General features: G+C 37.9%; 1 protein-coding gene across 6 annotated transcripts in view; it reads right to left on the bottom strand.

The window, feature by feature from the left end:
* Positions 1 to 18,742, bottom strand: part of HORMAD2 (HORMA domain containing 2) — a 97,951-nt gene that overhangs the window by 45,241 nt on the left and 33,968 nt on the right. For 3 of the 6 annotated variants that reach the window (XR_004442367.1, XM_033233194.1, XM_033233195.1), the window contains exons 8-10: positions 14,686 to 14,753; positions 11,967 to 12,124; positions 11,542 to 11,792 (exon numbers count right to left, since the gene is read on the bottom strand). Coding sequence is in view for 5 of the 6 variants with exons in the window: in XM_033233194.1 (XP_033089085.1) it covers positions 11,542 to 11,792; positions 11,967 to 12,124; positions 14,686 to 14,753 (477 nt within the window). In the remaining variant the exon portion in view is untranslated. Of the gene's footprint in view, positions 1 to 11,317; positions 11,793 to 11,966; positions 12,125 to 14,685; positions 14,754 to 18,742 lie in introns of those variants that run through there. The other 3 variants (XM_033233190.1, XM_033233191.1, XM_033233192.1) reach the window with 1 other exon arrangement.

Genomic DNA, 18,742 nt, shown 5'->3' with positions numbered 1-18,742 from the left:
AACAATTAATTGAAAGGAATTTTCTATTTGACAAAAGGAAACTTAATGAAAACGACTACAGTCTCATGATGAAGAAACAATGATGTGTGTGTGTGGTTTTTTTGTTTTGTTTTGTTTTGTTCGAGATGGAGTCTCCCTCAGTCTCCCAGGCTGGTGTGCAGTAGCGTGATCTTGGCTCACTGCAACCACTGCCTCCCGGGTTCAAGTGATTCTTGTGCTGGCTAATTTTTGTATTTTTAGTAGAGACAGGGTTTCACCATGTTGGCCAGGCTCGTCTTGAACTCCTGACCTCAGGTGATCCTCCCGCCTTGGCCTCCCAAAGTGCTGGGATTACAGGCATGAGCCATTGCACCTGGCCTGATATGTGTGTTTTTTAAGGCTGAATATTTTCTGTAAATAATGTGCTTCTTCCAGTGCTTTCAATAATCAATCCTACTTCCAAGAATCTGAGATATTATTGCCAACACTATGTTGTATCAAAGAAGGCATATATGCTTCAGGAGATGTGATGCTATGAAAATCATCAGACTATACCTCAAAAAATGCAAAATTTCAGTTCAGAGTTTAGTGGAAAACAATAGGTTTTGAATGAAAAGGTCTTGTTTTAATCTATCTGGAATACAAAGCAATTCTAAGGAATTCAGAAAACTATCTTTCTAGTCCACACTTACATGCCGCCATTTACCTTGGAAACAATGTACCTTACATTCTAATTTCTTTTTTTTTTTTTTTTTTTGAGATGGAGTCTTGCTTTGTCACCCAGGCTGGAGTGCGGTGGCCGGATCTCAGCTCACTGCAAGCTCCGCCTCCCGGGTTCACGCCATTCTCCTGCCTCAGCCTCCCGAGTAGCTGGGACTACAGGCGCCCGCCACCTCGCCCGGCTAGTTTTTTGTATTTTTAGTAGAGACGGGGTTTCACCGTGTTAGCCAGGATGGTCTCGATCTCCTGACCTCGTGATCTGCCCGTCTCGGCCTCCCAAAGTGCTGGGATTACAGGCTTGAGCCACCGCGCCCGGCCACATTCTAATTTCTTAAAAATAAATCATTTACTTTTTACTTAAGTGTGCTGGCACAAAAGAGTGAGAAATGAGCTTCATGGAGGGAAAGAACACATGAGGTAAATGACCTATTGTTATAATTTGTGGATCCTTTTGTGGAATTCATAAAAAAAGAAAAAAGCTATCTTAAAACATTATTTTTAAATTGAAATAAGTTGCAGAAATCTAGGCAAAATGCAAATCATTTTTATTACACTTAGAAAATAGTGTAATAGAGTGTGTATGTTTGGGATATGCTTAAAAAGCAAACCATTTATTGTAACTAAATCAAATGATAAACTATCAAATAAACTTTAAATATACTGGAGCCTTTTATCAGAAAACAGTATTCTCTGCCTTTAGCCCATCCTCAAAAAAAAACATCATTTATATGAATTATTTATGCTTCAGTGAAATTAATATGTCACAGATGAAAAAAATACCATTCTGGATCAAGATTTCTAGTTACAAAAGAAAGGTCTAGAAAAAAGCCTGCAGAGAGTGTCTAGCAACTGTATTTGGAGGTATAAAGACACCTAAGTACTTCAAAAAATTAGAAAATTATAGTAGACCCCTGCCTAAAAATATGGTTAAAATATTAATTCTCAAAGAACTATAATGACTTAATAAACTAGATTTAATCTTCAAAATAGATTTGGGCCAACATTACCCCTCCATCTTTTTATCACTGTCTGTGTAAGTAATTACTAGAGTTTTTTAAGGAGACTGGGTTAACTATCTCTACTAGAAAGAAGTACTTTTCCTTCAGCATTTAAACAGCGTAAGTTTAAGTAAGATTCTACAACAAATTACAGAACATATGTTGATTAGCACCATACAGGTCAGTTCTTTGAAGAAACCTGTCTAAGGGTCTTTAGGGGAAGTTGTCTTCAGTGTGTACGTCTACGGCTATCTGTCCAGTTGACTATGACAGGGAACAAAAACCAACTTCCCAGAGTTATGTGAAGTACCTTTGTGTTTGTGTAGCCTTACTAGCTACATCTTAGGCGTAAAACACCCCTATTAGGAAGGCAGACCTGGCCAGGCATGGTGGCTTTTGCCTGTAATCCCAGCACTTTGGAAGGCGGAAGCAGAGGTGGGTGGGTTGCTTGACCTCAGGAGTTGGAGACCAGCCTGGGCAACATGGCGAAACCCTGTCTCTATAAAACATATAAAAATTAGCTAGACATGGTGGCACGCACGTGTAGTCCCAGTTACTTGGGTGGCTGAGGTGGAAGAGTGACTCAATCCCAGGAGGCAGAGATTGCAGTGAGCCGAGATCACGCCACTGCACTCCAGCCTGGGTGACAGAGTATGACCCTGTCTCATAAAAAAAAAAGAAAAAAGAAAAAAGAATGGAGACCTGAAAAAAAAAGAAAAAAGAAAAAAGAATGGAGACCTGTCCTGAAAATGTTGTGGGGAGCAGATTAAATGATAAGGACACAGTTAGGACAGGGTTTTTCAGACAGGCTTACTGAACTCTGTATTGTCCTGGGATTCCTTGGACAATTCCATGTTCTATTTTACAAGTAGAGTTAGGTTTTTAGAGTTCTTATAATTTAAGAATTCTTAAGTTTCAAGCATGTGTGCTTTTATCAATTCTGAATCCATTGTCAAATTATAATCTCACTTTCACATTATTCCTTGGATCTTAACAATCACACCAGAAAGTGAATAGTACAATTATTGAATAATTTCAACTATTAGTAGAAACTCTGTTATATTTGCTTTTCTGTAACTGGAATAAGGAATAACCTGAAAAAGAAAATTGTATTAAAATCTTTCTATTTTCAACAGTCTCACAACAATATAATTGTGTTAAATCCTGTCTTTACTATAGATCATTGGTAGAAAAGCAGTGTAAGCTGTTGGATCAAAATTTTATAAATTTTCTATTTTAATTTTAAATAAAACTTAAATTAGAAATTATTTTTAAAGTTTTAAAAAATCTTTGAGTTAGAGACTACCAAGAGTAAAGAAATTTCAGCAAAGCCCTGTAGGATACAGGAAAGGCATGGAACATTCAGTATTATAATTCTAAGTCACAGAGACAGAATTTCTGATGCTACCATACTGGACTTTCCAACTTGCCTGGAATGTCGTTTGCCATGATCACTGCCAATGAAAATATGATTCATCCACAAAATCACCAAATCAAGCTAGGCATGGTGATACATGCCTATAATCTCAGGTACGTGGAAGGCTGAAGTGGGAGGATTGCTTGAGCCCAGGAGTTCAAGACCAGCCTGGACAACATAGTGAGACTGCATCTCAAAAAAAAAAAAAAAAAAAAAAAATCACCAACTTAATGAAACTTTCCCACACAGTGCCAATTTATCCTTTTTTCTGTAACCTTAGTACTTTGGATTCAACGGCCTGGGTTTGAATTCTGCCCCTGTTACATATTCACTATGTATGGAGTCTTGGGCTAATTTCTCTGGCTCGGTTTCCTCATTTGTAAAATGAAGATAACAATAGTATCTACCTTATAAAATAGCTAGGAAGATTGAAAGTGATGATATATGTAAAGCTCTGAGAGTGCTCAAAATTGTTAATATTATTTCTATCATTCATACACTCTCTAGTATTATCTTTTTATGAGATTGTGTAGAGGTTATCTCTTCAGCCACAATTCTAAAGGGCACAGGCTATATCTTATATGTCTTTGTTTTCCTCACAGTGCTTAGCAGGGCATTATTCTCTCTCTCTCTTTTTTTTTTTTTTTTTTGAGACGGAGTCTCGCTCTGTCGCTCAGGCTGGAGTGCAGTGGCGCGATCTCGGCTCACTGCAAGCTCCGCCTCCCGGGTTTTCGCCATTCTCCTGCCTCATCCTCCTGAGTAGCTGGGACTACAGGCACCCCCCACCACGCCCAGCTAATTTTTTTATATTTTTAGTAGAGACGGGGTTTCACCGTGTTAGCCAGGATGGTCTTGATCTCCTGACCTTGTGATCTGCCTGCCTCAGCCTCCCAAAGTGCTGGGGTTACAAGCATGAGCCACCACGCCCGGCCAGGGCATTATTCTCTTAATAGGAATTCAAAAAATATCCCAAAGAATCTTAGCATGAAAGATATCTCAGAAGTCAATCTAGTTCAACCTTCCCTCTAAATCATGATTTTACTTTTGCAACACCCTAGAGATAATCATCTATTCTATCTTGAATACACGTATATATCTGCACTTGAGCACAGCTGGTGACACTGGAGTTCACCCCTACACAAGGCAACCAGGTTTGTTAAGTAGTTATCATTGTTAGAAAATTCACTCTGAGGAGGTGGAGAAGTTGGCAGTTTCTGGAAAATGATTTGGTACTACTCATTTGAGAGCCATACAAATGTTCAAGCTCTGTAAATTTCACTCCTGATACTATATTCATAGAAAAAATTTTTAAATGCTTTCATGTATACAAAGGTATTTATTACAACACTTTATAATAGCAAAATCAGGAATTAACCTAAATGTTTCCAAGTAGGGAAATGGTAGAGTGCCTAAATAAAACAAGAAGTCATTAAAATTAAAAACATAAAGATTAAGGTGGAACATATTTATAAAATCAATAATAAGTATGAAAGTAAAATAAATTCACAGACACCATGATTAAAACCACATACAAATATATAAATCAATGAAAAAATACTGGAGAGGATAGGACATATAAAAATAACAGTATTGATAGGATGGTGAGACAGTGGAAGATTTCCATTGCTTTTTAAATTACTTTAATGTTATAATAATATTGCTTTAAAATTTTTAAAGAGAAAATTCTTCCTTCTATTGAGCCAAAATCAACATAATTTTCATCTACTGGTTCTGATTCTGCCCTTCGCAACTATACAAAATAAATCAACTTAAAATATTTGAAATATTTGAGTGCCTCACTCTCTGGCACCCTGGAAGACAGACTGGAGAGGCAATGATGACATCAAGGAGACCCAGTTAGAAGACTCAACTATCACCAAGAAAGCAATGATGACATCCTTCATCAGCACAGTGGTAACAGTGCTAGATTTGGGAAATACTTCAAAGGCAAAACACATGGAAATCGTGTACCAAAAGAATGTAGGAAGTGAGGAGAAAATAAGAGTTGAAGATGTTCCTGGTTGGGTTGCTTAGAAAAGTGATGGTGCAATACCAAGATAAGGAACCTAGGATGAGGAAGTGTGTGTCTGTTCAGAAGTTAAAATTCCATTTGAAGATGTTGAATCTAAGGTACCTGTAGGATATTCATGTCTATACATTTATGGAAGTACAATTTGGCATCAGAAAGACAAACCAAACCAGAGAAATAGAAAAAGACAAAGATGAGCTGGGCGTGATGGCCCACACCTATAATCCCAGCACTTCAGGAGACTAAGACCAGCAGATGGCTTGAGCTCAGGAATTTGAGACCAGCCTGGGCAACATGATGAAATCCTATCTCTAAAACAAATACAAAAATGAGGCTGGGCATGGTGGCTCACGCCTGTAATCCCAGCACTTTGGGAGGCCGAGGTGGGCAGATCATGAAGTCAGGAGTTCGAGACCAGCTGACCAACATTGTGAAACCCCAACTCTACTAAAAATATAAAAATTAGCTGAGTGTGATGGCACATGCCTATAATCCCAGCTACTCAGGAGGCTGAGGCAGGATAATCACTTGAACCAGGGAAGCGGAGGCTGCAGTGAGCCGAGATCGGGCCACTGCACTCCAGCCTGGGTGACAGAGTAAGACTCTGTATCAAAAAAAAAAAAATTAGCCAGGTGTGGTGGCACGCATTTATAGTCATAGCTACTTGTGAGGCTGAGGTGGGAGGATCACTTGTAAATGAAATGGAAAACAAACAAAGCAATAGAAGTGATCAGCACAACCAAAAGATGGCTTTTTGAAAAGACTAATAAAAAATACTAATTTTTGGTAAACATAATAAAGGAAAATAAATGAGACACAAATGAACAGCACTAGATATGAAAAAAGGGAAATAACTACAGAAATAGAAGATATTTTAAAAATTATGAGAACTCCACTAATAATTTTATACCAAAATATATGAATACCTGAAGGTAGAGGAGAGAAAGGGCAGGTATTCATATTTTTTGGTATGAAGTTATTCATGGAGGTTTCTATAACTCTAAAAATTTCTCTTCTGTTTCTGTAGTTATTTCCCTTTTTTAGAGAAAAACGTAGAGTACATCTCTGTAAATTTTGAAGTAGGTAAAAATGTCTCAAACAGTACCGAAAACTTCTGAATATAGCTGAAAAGATTGATAAATCAGAATACATTAAAATTAAGAACTTCTGTTCATAAAACACCTCATTAAGAAAACAACTCACAAGGTTGAAGAAGATATTCACAATACATGTATCCAACAAACATATGCAGAATATATATGCAGAGCTCCTACAAATCAGTAAGAATGAAAGACAATACAAGAGAAAAAAAGGCAGGGGAGGGGCAAACAATTTGAACAGATCCTTCACAAAAGAAAATATTCAACATGGCCAATAAACATATAAAAAGGTGCTCCTCTTCATTAGTCATCAGGGAAATGCAAATTAAAACCAAAATGACATACCACTGCACACCCACCAGAATGGATAAAATCTTAACAATGGAAAATGTCAAGGGTTAGTGAGGATATAAAGCAACCACAACTCTCATACATTACTGGTGGGAGTGTAAATTGGCACAAATACTTTGGAAACTATTTTGCACTATCTGTTAAAACTAAATATACACATACCCTTTGACCCAGCAATTCTACTCCTAGTAATTCTATTTCCACCAGAAATGTGTAGTTATTTCCCTAAAAAAAAGTTCCAGAATATTCCAAGCATTTCTATCCATCATAGACAAAAATTAGAAATTATCCAAATTAACATTATAATGAATAAATTGCCATTAACAATAGAATGAATAAATTGTCAGGATGGTCTACAACAACATGTAAAAATATGGGTAAATCTCACAACATAATGTTAACTGAAAAAATGGTCCATACTCGGCCCTGTGTGGTGGCTCTCGTCTGTAATCCCAGCACTTTGGGAGGCTGAGGCAGGCTGATGGAGAGGTCAGGAGATCAAGACCATCCTGGCTAACATGTGAAACCCCATCTCTACCAAAAATACAAAAATTAGCTGGGTGTGGTGGCAGGTGCCTGTAGTCCCAGCTGCTGAGGCAGGAGAATGGCATGAACCCGGGAGGCGGAACTTGCAGTGAGCAGAACAGAAATCTCACCACTGTACTCCAGCCTGGGAAACAGTGCAAGACTCTGTCTCAAAAAAAAAAAAAAAAAAAAAAAAAGTTCATACTCTATGATTCTATGTCTATAAAATAAAGAGGAGAAGGCCGGGCGCGGTGGCTCAAGCCTGTAATCCCAGCACTTTGGGAGGCCGAGACGGGCGGATCATGAGGTCAGGAGATCGAGACCCTCCTGGCTAATACAGTGAAACCCCGTCTCTACTAAAAAAAATACAAAAACTAGCCGGGCGAGGTGGCGGGCGCCTGTAGTCCCAGCTACTCGGGAGGCTGAGGCAGGAGAATGGCGTAAACCCGGGAGGCGGAGCTTGCAGTGAGCTGAGATCCGGCCACTGCACTCCAGCCTGGGCGACAGAGCGAGACTCCGCCTCAAAAAAAAAAAAAAAAAAAAAAAAATAAAGAGGAGAAACTAATCTATGCAAACAGAAGTCAGGATAGCAGTATTCTTGTTGAGTAGAATAGCGACTGTAAAGTAAGACTGGGGGTTTCTCGGGGTCTGGAAGAATTCTATTTATTGATCTGAGTGCTGATTTCACATATTTATTCAGTAGGGCCGCGACAAAGACAAAGCAAGCAAGGTGTCCAGGGGGCAAAATTTCAGGAGGTCCTTACTCTTGGCACCTGAGATCTTCCTTAAAATATGCTCCAGGTACCTTGCTTGTGTCACCCTCATCCCAGCTCTAGTGTTCAGTTTGTGAATATTTATTGAGCTGTATCACTGATACATATGTTTTACTGTATGTTTATTATTCTTGAATTTAAAAATGTTAAGAGGATCTGGTCTATTTCACTCCATAAATAAAAATAAACTTTAAGTGGATTATAAACCTAAATGTAAAAAGAAAAATGTTAAAACTTTTAGAATAAAATACGAGAATATTATTAGTGACCTCAGGTAGAGGATTTCTTAAGGATATCCAAAAGTACATATTAAAGGATAGACTATATTAAAGTTAAAAACTTATATTTCTCAAAAGACCTCTTAAAGAAAGTGAAAAGATGAGCCGGGCACAGTGGCTCATACCTGTAATCCCAGCACTTTGGAAGGCCTAGGTGGGTGGATCATCTGAGGTCAGGAGCTCGAGACCAGCCTGACCAACATGGAGAAACCCTGCCTCTACTACAAATACAAAATTAGCTGGGCATGGCGGCACATGCCTGCAATCCCAGCTACTCAGGAGGCTGAGGCAGGAGAATCGCTTGAACCCAGGAGGCAGAAGGTTACTGTGAGCTGAGATCGTGCCATTGCACTCAGGCCTGGGCAACAAGAGCGAAACTCTGTCTCAACCAAAAAAAAAAAAAAGAAAAGAAAAAAAGTGAAAAGATGAGCCACAAACATGAAAAAAATATTGTAACATAAATGAGTGAAAAGGAATTATTACTAAGCACATATGTTTTAAACCATTGAGGAAAAGATAAACAACCTGATAGACAAATGCATGAAAGACATGAACAGCTGTTTAATGTGAGCAAAATAGGATGGCCAAAGGAAAGAGGCACAAACACACAAATAATCAGGGAAATTCAAATTAACATCATGAGGCATTACCATTTCATATCTAGCAGACTGGCAGGAAACATAAACTCTGACAATAAGTGTTGGCAAGAATGTAGGGCACTCTCCTCCACAGGGGGTAACAAGTAAGTTGGTACGACCACTTTGGAAAACAGTTTTGCGTTACCTAATAAAGTTGAAAATACACAAGCCTAGAACTGTTTCATATATTCCCAGGAGACATTCTTTGACAGGTGTACCAAGAGGTATGTACATTAATGTTTATAACAATTAAAAAGAATGTCTATCAAGAGTAGAATACTCTACAGCAGTGAAAATGAAAGAACAACAACACAATGGCTAAATCTCCACGTTGAGGTTCAAGCAAAAGAAGAAAATTATAGGAGAATATTCAGAGTATGATTACTTTGATATAAAAATTTAAAGTGAGTAGATGTACTCATTTTAAAATGTACTCATCCATGGCAAAACTATAAAGAAGAGTAAGGGAAAGGTTATCATGAAGGTCAGGAGAGTGGTTACCTTCAGGGGGCATGCAATGAGGAAGGGATACGTGGTAACTTCTAAGGGAGTAGCAATGTTCTACATCTTAGCCTAAATGGAGGACATATGGATGTTCTTATTATTCTTTAAACTGTACATATTATTTTTATGTACTCTATTATATGTATGATATACCTCAAAATAAATTTTTTAAAAGGAATAAAGGTTCTACATATGTATACACGTGTATGAATGTGTGTGTGTGTGAGTGTGTGTTCCATGTATTCCGTGAAGGAAAACAAAAAGGAATCCTTAGTGGGAAAGTGACAGTAACCACTTCACTAGACTTACTAAATTCTCTCATATGTTTGGTTGGCTGAGAGAGGAACTTCAATCAACTGAGTTTACCACAAAGTCCATATAATACATACAGTTTCAACTAAATGTATGCTTGAAAAGGATTATCACATTCCTTATTTAATCTATCAGTTGAACTATGCATTCTTAGGCTGTCCTGCTTTCATTTGATAAAAAAAGAAACTAATTCTCAATAAAAGATAAAAATCTAACCAGGTGCGGTATAATCCTAGCACTTTGAGAGGCCAAGGCAGGAGGATCACTGGAGCCCAGGAGTTCAAGATCAGCCTGGACAACATAGGGAGGCCCTGTCTCTACAAAAACTAAAAAATTAGCTGGGTGTGGGGGCACACACCTATGGTCTCAGTTACTCTGGAGGCTGAGGTGAAAGGGTCACTTGGGACCAGAAGGTCAAGGCTGCAGCGAGCTGTGATCGACTACTGCACTCCAGCACTCAAGCCTGGACAACAGAGCAAGACTCTTTCCCTAAATAAATAAATAAATAAATACTTAGCTGAGGCCGAGTGTGGTGGCTCATACCTGTAATCCCAGCACTTTGGGAGGTCAAAGTAGGATTGCTTGAGCCCAGGAGTTTGAGACTAGCCCTGGTAACATAGTGAGACCCTTGTCTCTACAAAAAATTAAAAAATAAAAAATTAGCCAGGTGTGGTGTCATGTGCTTATAGTCCCAGCTACTTGAGAGGCTGAGGTAGGAGGATTCCTTGATAAATTGAGGCACCAGTGAGCCATGGTTGCGCCACTGTACTTCATCCTGGGCAACAGAGCGGGACCCTGTCTCAAAAACAACAACAACAACAACAAAACTAACTGAAACATTCTTTTCTTAACCTTCATTTTTTTAACCCTTTCTATGTTAGCTACATCTTCCTTGAGTGAAATTGGAAGAGGAAATTTGCACCAAAATCCAAAGTCATTTTTATGTCTAACATCGAGAAAACACTAAAAATGAAAAAAAAATCTGTTGCTTATTTGGTTGTATTATTTACATTAATTGAATTAAAACTAGAACCTCTTTTCAATGTATTAAACATAATACAGAGTTAAAGAACTAGAAGGAACCTTCAGAAGTTACCTAGTACAGTCATCTATCTTTAAGTAAGACTCAAATTATGTTAAGCAAACGAGTTATCATTCCAATCTTAAAATACCTCCTGAAAAGATCTTATAGCATCCCTTCCTACTGAAAATTTTTTGTCTAACTCAGAACCCTTTTAATACAATGTTGTTATGCAGTTAACATTATTATCCAGACAACAGCCAGTTAAGGGTGTGGAGTTACCTAGAGCATAATGGGACCCTAGCAAGAATCTAACTCCAAGTCTGTATTGGTGGAAATGGGAGGATAAAGGGCTCAGAGAACTGACTGTTTGGCTCCCCTGGATCCAACCCCACCTGACTTTCCCCAGTGAGTTAGCCCCAAAGCTTGTCTTCCTCCACTTAATCAGAAGTTGACTATTACTTGTTTTCACTCTGACTTGGGTTTATCCATAAAATTTATCTTCCCCAACTCCTACCTTCCAATTATCCCAGTATCAAGAACTGATTTATACTTCCAATGAGTATGAATAAATACCTAGAATATTTTTCAATCCTAAAAATATGTCACTTATAAATCAAGGAAAGAAAACCTCAAATTTTCTAAATTTATGATATCTTTAATAAAATAAATATATTAGAAAATCTTTTTCCTCCTAGTTATGGACAATTTCATCTAATAAAATATATTTCCTTTTAGAAGATTAAACTTTTTTAGATTAAAAACTCTTTGATGTCGGAGACTGGTTTTGTTTCAGTTTTTATAGCTGGCACACTGTATTCTACCCAGGGTAGAAACTGAAAAATATCAGTTATGTTTAACTGATGCAATAGAAAATCACTAAAGCTTTGCCTTACATGGTCATTGCATTCTTCTTCCTCATCACAGTCTAGACCCTGATGGGCGAGCTCAGTAGTGCTGTTCTCCCGAAACAGATTGTTCTCCAAATCAGTCACTTTGGTAGCCTCTGTCATGACTTTTACTTTCATGCTATGAAAGCCAGTGGAGACGAATCCCACTTGCACATTGATAGGCTCCTTGTCAAATAGCAGGAAGTGTGAATTTACGTCTTCTTTAAAACCAAGGGGTTGGTAATCATGTGGGGTCACTGCAAAATGAAAAGGGCAAAAAGCCATGAAAACTGAGTTTCAATAGAACAAGTCAGATTAATCTTTCATGAGTAGCAACAGACTTCTCTTTCAGATGCTTGCACAATCTTTCTACTTATATAAAATATTAGCTCAGCACTTAAGAAGGAATTTGTCTAAAGTTCTTTACCTACCTGCATTATAGTAGTGGAGTTTCATAGTAAGTACAACATTATTAGGAAGTGGCTCAAGGTCCTGCATCAGTATATACAATTTACGGATCAGTAGAACACTGGCTGTCTTAATATCTTCATTGTTTGTTCCACTTTCAAAGCTTGTACTGCTGCTGTGACTACACAGAAAAAAAGCATACTTTTCGATCATATACAATATTGGCAATCTATCCCAAAAGGAACAAAACTTTTGACTATGTGATTAAATAAATATAAATTAAACATTAAGACATTTTGAGACTTTTTTTAGAATGTAAATTAGGGCAGTGGTGGTACTTTTTGCAATGTACATACAAAGACTTTCTTAAGTAGCAAATTCCCTAAAAGCATTTAAAATATCATCTTTTTAAAAATTTGATTTGCAAAAAATCATATACCACAATAGTAAGAACAACAAATTTGGAATTAGGTGACCTGACATCTAATATCAGCTCTGCTGATAACTAGCTGAATGACCTTGGTTAAGTCATTTAGACACACTCTAGGTCAGTTAGCTCATTTGTGAGATAAGCGTAAAGACAAATAAAATCAATCACCAGCTCTGGGCCTTTCTACCATCTGATTATCTCACAAAAGTAGCCCTTCCTCACTCTTGCATTGATTACTACAGTGGCTATTTTTCCTGCTTTCCTTCTTGTCCACACTACAAAATATTCTCCATATCACTGCTGAAATAATATTACTAATAGGAAAATCTGTTCATGTCATCTTCTTACTTAGAATTCTTCTATTATATCTATCACCTTTCAATTAAATTCAAAGACAGTGTGTATACAATTCCTTTCACAGTCCGTCACATCCTCACCTCCATCCTCATCTGCAGCTATTGCCCAGTTTCCTCTCACTCACAGTATTTGCATATGCTGTTCACTTTGCTTGTACTGTTCATTTTTCCACTTCTCTTCCTGACTGTCCTAAATTTATCCTCTAATACCTAGCTCACATGCAGACTCTTCAAGGAAGACTTCTCTGATAATATCCTCATCTTATCGTCAGGATAACTGTCCTTCTCTAGACTGTGAGTGGCTATATCTTTCATCTCCACAGTACAGAGTTTGGTGCCCAGCTATTCAATCAACATTTGTTGAATTAATGAATGAATGAACAATTTGGACTAAATTACCTTCCAATTCTAAACTTTATTTATCTCCAAAGTTTCCTTCCACAATTACATCTCACATTTGAGTAGTTTCCAGAAAGGACCATGACTACAATATATTTACACAATGCTGTGCACATAGTTAGCTCTTAATATGAAAAATAACCCTAAGTAATTGAACTGTTGGATTTTCCCCTAACTGATCTTTGGAGACAGTGTGAATTCATGAAGCAAACATTTATTAAGTGAATACATTAGCTCCTTTTCCAATTTTGAACAACTTAAAATTTTGCCAACCAAGATTTAACCAATTCAAATGTAGGTAACCAAAATGAAGGGCTATAGGCACGTAGCTCATGGGAGTCTCCAGGACACATCAGTAAAATCATATTCAGGACTCCCATTTGAACAAATGCCTATATTTCTTCTCTAGGAAATTAATAATATGCATCATTTTCTCTCCTCCTTAGCATGTGAAAGATTTGGCCATTTTTGTTTTACTGCTTACCTCTTGGCATATGTGCCTTCAGAACAAGAGTTTAATCTGGCCATCAGTGTATATTTTTGAGTTTTGGAGAGTAAAGGTGACTTTTTATGTGAGAAAATATGTATGAAAAGTGCTGCTGTATAAGCTGTAAGGTATTATACAAATGTTAGCTAACAAAAGGTAATATTTTAATTTTCATTTTTGGAACTGATATTCTCTTCACATTCTAGTGCTGTCTGTAGGTTTTACAAATGGAAGGATAATTAAGGGAGTGAGTCTTGGAGAAAAGTCCTCAAGTTCATGGTAAATGATGAGCCAGAGCTAATAGTAGGGAAAATTGAAAATTAGGTCATGTCTCTCATCAGTCATTCCTTTCAGGGGCATCCATCCCCCTTACTTGGATTCCTCTACTATCCAGAGTTTTTCACCATCATCTGTACCTTCCACTATTGTGCCATCTTATCAGCAATACTTAGCTCTCCATCCCTCCTGGAAAGTCTGAATCCAAAAGCTACTGGGAGAAAAATTAATGTTGCTCTTCAATGTCCTTGTGTTTGCTATTTAACCCATTAGGATACCTAAAACTTGGAATTTTCTACTTATTAGGAAACTGCAGTGTGTTCTAATCTTTTCATACAAGGACACATAAAAAATGATATTTATATGACACACTAGGGGAAGCAAATGAGAATATTTGTACATACAGGCAAATAGTCCAGGGGTATTATCTATCCTAGGCACAGTCTAGCTATATCGAGTGTGGAAAGGATCGTTATCTAGGCATAGCAGTTGAGAAACTTTGAATTAATGGCTAGACAGAGCCTTATGGAGTTATTCAATCAACATCATGTAGGCAACCTTATTAATATAATTTCTACCGTTGTGCTGCCTGCCATTTTCTCTATTCCCACCAGCTTAATCCATGGATTTCAGGAATGTAAACAATTGTTGCAGCTCCTTTTTATAATAGTGGTTTTCTGTAGGGCTTGTGGGAAAATTTAAAAAGAAGTATAAGGCCTTTGTCTGGCCTCAAGAAGCTTACATTTACCTCAATCCTATTTATTTCTCATGTTTATTAAGCAGTTAGATTCTACCTGTCAAAATCCATAGTGGCTCCTTCTTTCGTGTATTTGAATTTGAACTGGTACATCTCAGTCACTTTCTACAAAAACCAAAGGAAATAAAGAAAAAAAAGAATTTAGAAAAGAAATCCAGAATCTTACCTGATCATAAGCAACGAACATTTTCACTACGTACCTACTATACTTCCTATATAGCTGTTTGTTTCACAGTATCACAATATTCAAGAGTAACATTTCCAAATATAAAGACAACCTAGTTTTTCTCCTCCATGCTAAAAATAAATTAGATGAAAGATACTATTATTACCATTTTAAAGCTGGAAAAACAAAATCACAGAGTCAAATATCTAACCCAACTAGGTAAATGACAGTGGAACCAGCTGAGAAACCATTCATTCATGTAACAAATGTTGTATTGAATGTCTACTTTGTGCCAGGCACTGGAGTCACAGTGGTGAACAAGACAGAAAGGGTCCCTGTTTTTCTGGAATATACATACAATCCAGTAGGGGAAATAGTCAGTAAAAAAGTAAACAAATGAAATAAGCTAACTCCAATAGTGTAAGTGCTATGAACATGAAGCAGATGCTGTGATAGAGGTTCATGAAGGGGACAAGTGCTGCTTTGGTTTGGAAGGGCCAAGGAAGCCCTTGTTGAAGAGGTGAGGTTTGAGTTGAGCCTCAAGGGTCAGTTATGTGCAGATCTTGGGGGTGGGGTGCCTCAGGCAGAGGGAACAGCAATGCAAAGTCTCTGAAGTGGGAAGGGACGCCTCTTCTAGGGTCAGAGAGGAGGCCCAGTGGCTGGAAACCAGTGAGCGAGGGGGAGAACCCAGGAAATGAGGTTATAAAGGAGACTATGGGGCCTTGTTGGCTATGGTAAGGGGTTTGGATTTCATTCTAAGCCAGAAGCCTACAGAAGAGTTTTAAGCAGGTGAGTTATTTGCAGTTTTTAAAACATCATCTTGGCTCCTTTAAAAGTGCAGAGGGGAAGAAATAAAAACCATGAGAGCAATTAAGAGGCTACCGCAGTAATTCAGGGAAGACTACAACGGCAACAGGAAAACTAGAAAAAATTAGAAAAGGAGCCCTGATCTCTGACATCAAGTCTTGTTTTTTCAGTCTTGCACCGAAAACTAGATGCTACTACTATCTGCTCTCCTCACTGTTAAGAAAACTAGAAATAAAGAGGAACAAATTTCCTCATAAGGACAGATTCCGTTTAAAATAAAATGAATGTCTGTCCAGGCATGGTGGCTCACGCCTATAATCCCAGCATTTTGGGAGACCGAGGCAGGCAGATTACTTGAGGTCAGGAGTTCAAGACCAGCCTGGCCAATGTGGGGAAACTCTGTCTCTACCAAAAATACAAAAATTAGCCAAGTGTGGTTGTGCACACTTGTAATCCCAGCTACTCGGGAGGCTGAGGCAGGAGAATCGCTTGAACCCAGGAAGCAGAGGTTGCAGTGAGCCGAGATTGTTCCTCTGCACTCCAGCCTGGGTGACAGAGCAAGACTCCATCTCAAAAAATGAATAGAATAGAATAGAATAGAATAGAATAGAAAGAATAAAATAAACTGAAATATAAAAATAAATAAATAAATAAATAAAATTTAAAAATAAATAAAATAAAATAAACATCCAGTAGTTGAAGCAAATGTTTGGTACAGATATGTCATACAGTATGTCTACAGAGCTGGAGAAGTACTAATGACAAGTAAAGGGTATAAGCTTAAAACAAAACACAAAAAATGTCCTTTATTCATCTGGTTCAGTATTTGATCCTTGACAATGTGAGAATGAGGATGTCAGACTGATCAGAAAAAGTTTCAGTGTTTCTGTTACTTTAAGCCTCCCAGCTTTGCTCATCTTAAACCTTAACATGAAACTTAATTACAGGTTATCAGGTCTTGGGAAAATTGGCTCATGATGCTTAAACTCTGAGGAGATTGATTTGTAATGGAGTTAATTTTAAAAGATAAAAGTATTTTCCTAATAAGACAGTCTACTTGAGAAATCAAATCAAGTTCAGAAAACTGCTTTGTAAATACAATAGGAGAGACAGATGAGATTAGAGGAGCCTATAGCAACAGGTTCACTCCAGATAGGCGAGATGAAGAGAGTCCTCTCTTAGCCAACGCTGGATGTCATTGCTCTGCCAAGCAAACAATGCCCATTCTTCCTGCCTGCCCATGTTTCTCAATCAACTCTAGCTTTTTAATGCTCTGAGTGATCTTTTGTTTTTTTAAATTGTAACAAGAGTAGGTTGTTTTAGTAGTTGATAATTTTATTTACACTTTATTATTTGATCCCTGAAGCAACTAGTAAAAGTTATATTTATAATTGTTTTACAGAAGATGCCAATCCTTAATTAACTTCAGTCTGACTCTGGCTTATCTAGGAAGGCATATTTACAGCAGGCACTATTCTTAACACCTCATATAACACTTTTCAGACTAATGTGTTGCCTAATAAAGATGAACCATTGAACTGCTCATCAGTGGTTTCTATGAATCATACTAAATATAGTCACATAGGCCAAAGGAGCAGCAACACATGCAGCCTTTCCTTCTGCCTCCACATTGCAACCCATTGGCAAGACTTTTCAGGTCTATCTCTAAAGCAAATCGCAAGTCCATCTGATACTCATTGTCTGTTCTGTAGCCAAAAGGAGTTTTTGAAAATACAAATCAGACCATGTCACTCCTTTGCTTAAAATCCCGTTAGCTTCTCACCACCCTTAAAATAAAATCCAAAAGTTATGTTGATTTGCAAGGCCCTACTCATCTGTCCCTTGTCTCCCTCTCTGACCTTACCTCTGGTCACTTTCCCTTGCACTCAGCTAAGCTCTAGGCTCATAGTACATTTTCTATGCTCAAACTCCCAAGATTCCTTCCTGCCTTAGGGCTTTTGCACAGCTATACTCTGGAACACGTGGTCTCCAGTTAATGATAATAATAATATTCAGGCACTGCCCTAAACATTTTACATCAGTTCATTCTTGTGTAGCCAACACTCTGAAGTAGATATTATTCTCATTATTGATGAAGCTAGTAAGTGGTAGAACTGCGATTTGACTCCAGTACCTGTGATGTTAACTATGGTGTTATTTGGCCTGTCACATGTCATTGCCCCTCACAGGGTTGCGTAGGCTGACTTCTTCTGGTTATTCATCTCAGCTCAAACAGTAGCCTCTCAGGGATGCCTCCTAGGAACTGCCCAATCTAACACAGCCATCCAATCCCTCCTTCTTCATTCTCCACTTCAGCACTCTCTAGTACATTACCTTTTTAAAAGATTTTCTTCATAGCACTATGTCTATCTGAAATTGTTTGTACTAATTTTTATTTATTTATTTATTATTTATCCTACCTCAAGAATGTAGGCTTCTAGAGAGCAGGGATCTTGCCTATCCCATTCACTCCTGTGTTTTTATACCTTGAACAGTGCTAGGCACATAAAAGGAACCCAATTAATATTTGCTGAATGAATAAATATTTGGCCAGAGTAGAGTTCATGCTTACTTCGGATTTCATCCTATAAAGAAATTTTCCAAAATAAAGTATATTGTGGCTAGAAACAGGGGCCACTTACAGTTAAGCTCATGAAGCAGTCTATTAAAAGTGAGTGTTGGCCAAGTGCAGTGGCTCACACCTGTAATCCCAGCATTTTGGGAGGCTGAGGAAAGGGAATCCTTTGAGACCAGCCGGGGAAACATAACCCCATATTTCCAAAAACTTTTAAAAATAACTGGGCATCGTGGTGAGCAACTGCAGTCCCAGCTACTTGGGAAGCTGAGGTAGGAGCATCGCTTGGGCCTAGAAGATCAAGGCTGCCATGAGCCAAGATCACACCACTGCACTCCAGCCTGGGTGACGCAGGGAGAGCCTGTCTCTTAAAAAAATGAAAAATAAAGAGTGTTGATCACCTCTAATGCTAAAGAGGCACAAAGGAATAGACAGTGAAACCATAAGATTTATGCCTTCACAATATTCATATATAATAATTCCATATGGTCTTGCATGCATTAAGCTGCATAAATCTTTCTTATTTACATTTTGTCTTACATGCTT

This window comes from Trachypithecus francoisi, unplaced genomic scaffold (genome assembly GCF_009764315.1).
Source record: "Trachypithecus francoisi isolate TF-2019V2 unplaced genomic scaffold, Tfra_2.0 Lachesis_group14, whole genome shotgun sequence".
NCBI lineage: Eukaryota > Metazoa > Chordata > Mammalia > Primates > Cercopithecidae > Trachypithecus > Trachypithecus francoisi.
This window is presented reverse-complemented; position numbering and strand designations above follow the sequence as displayed.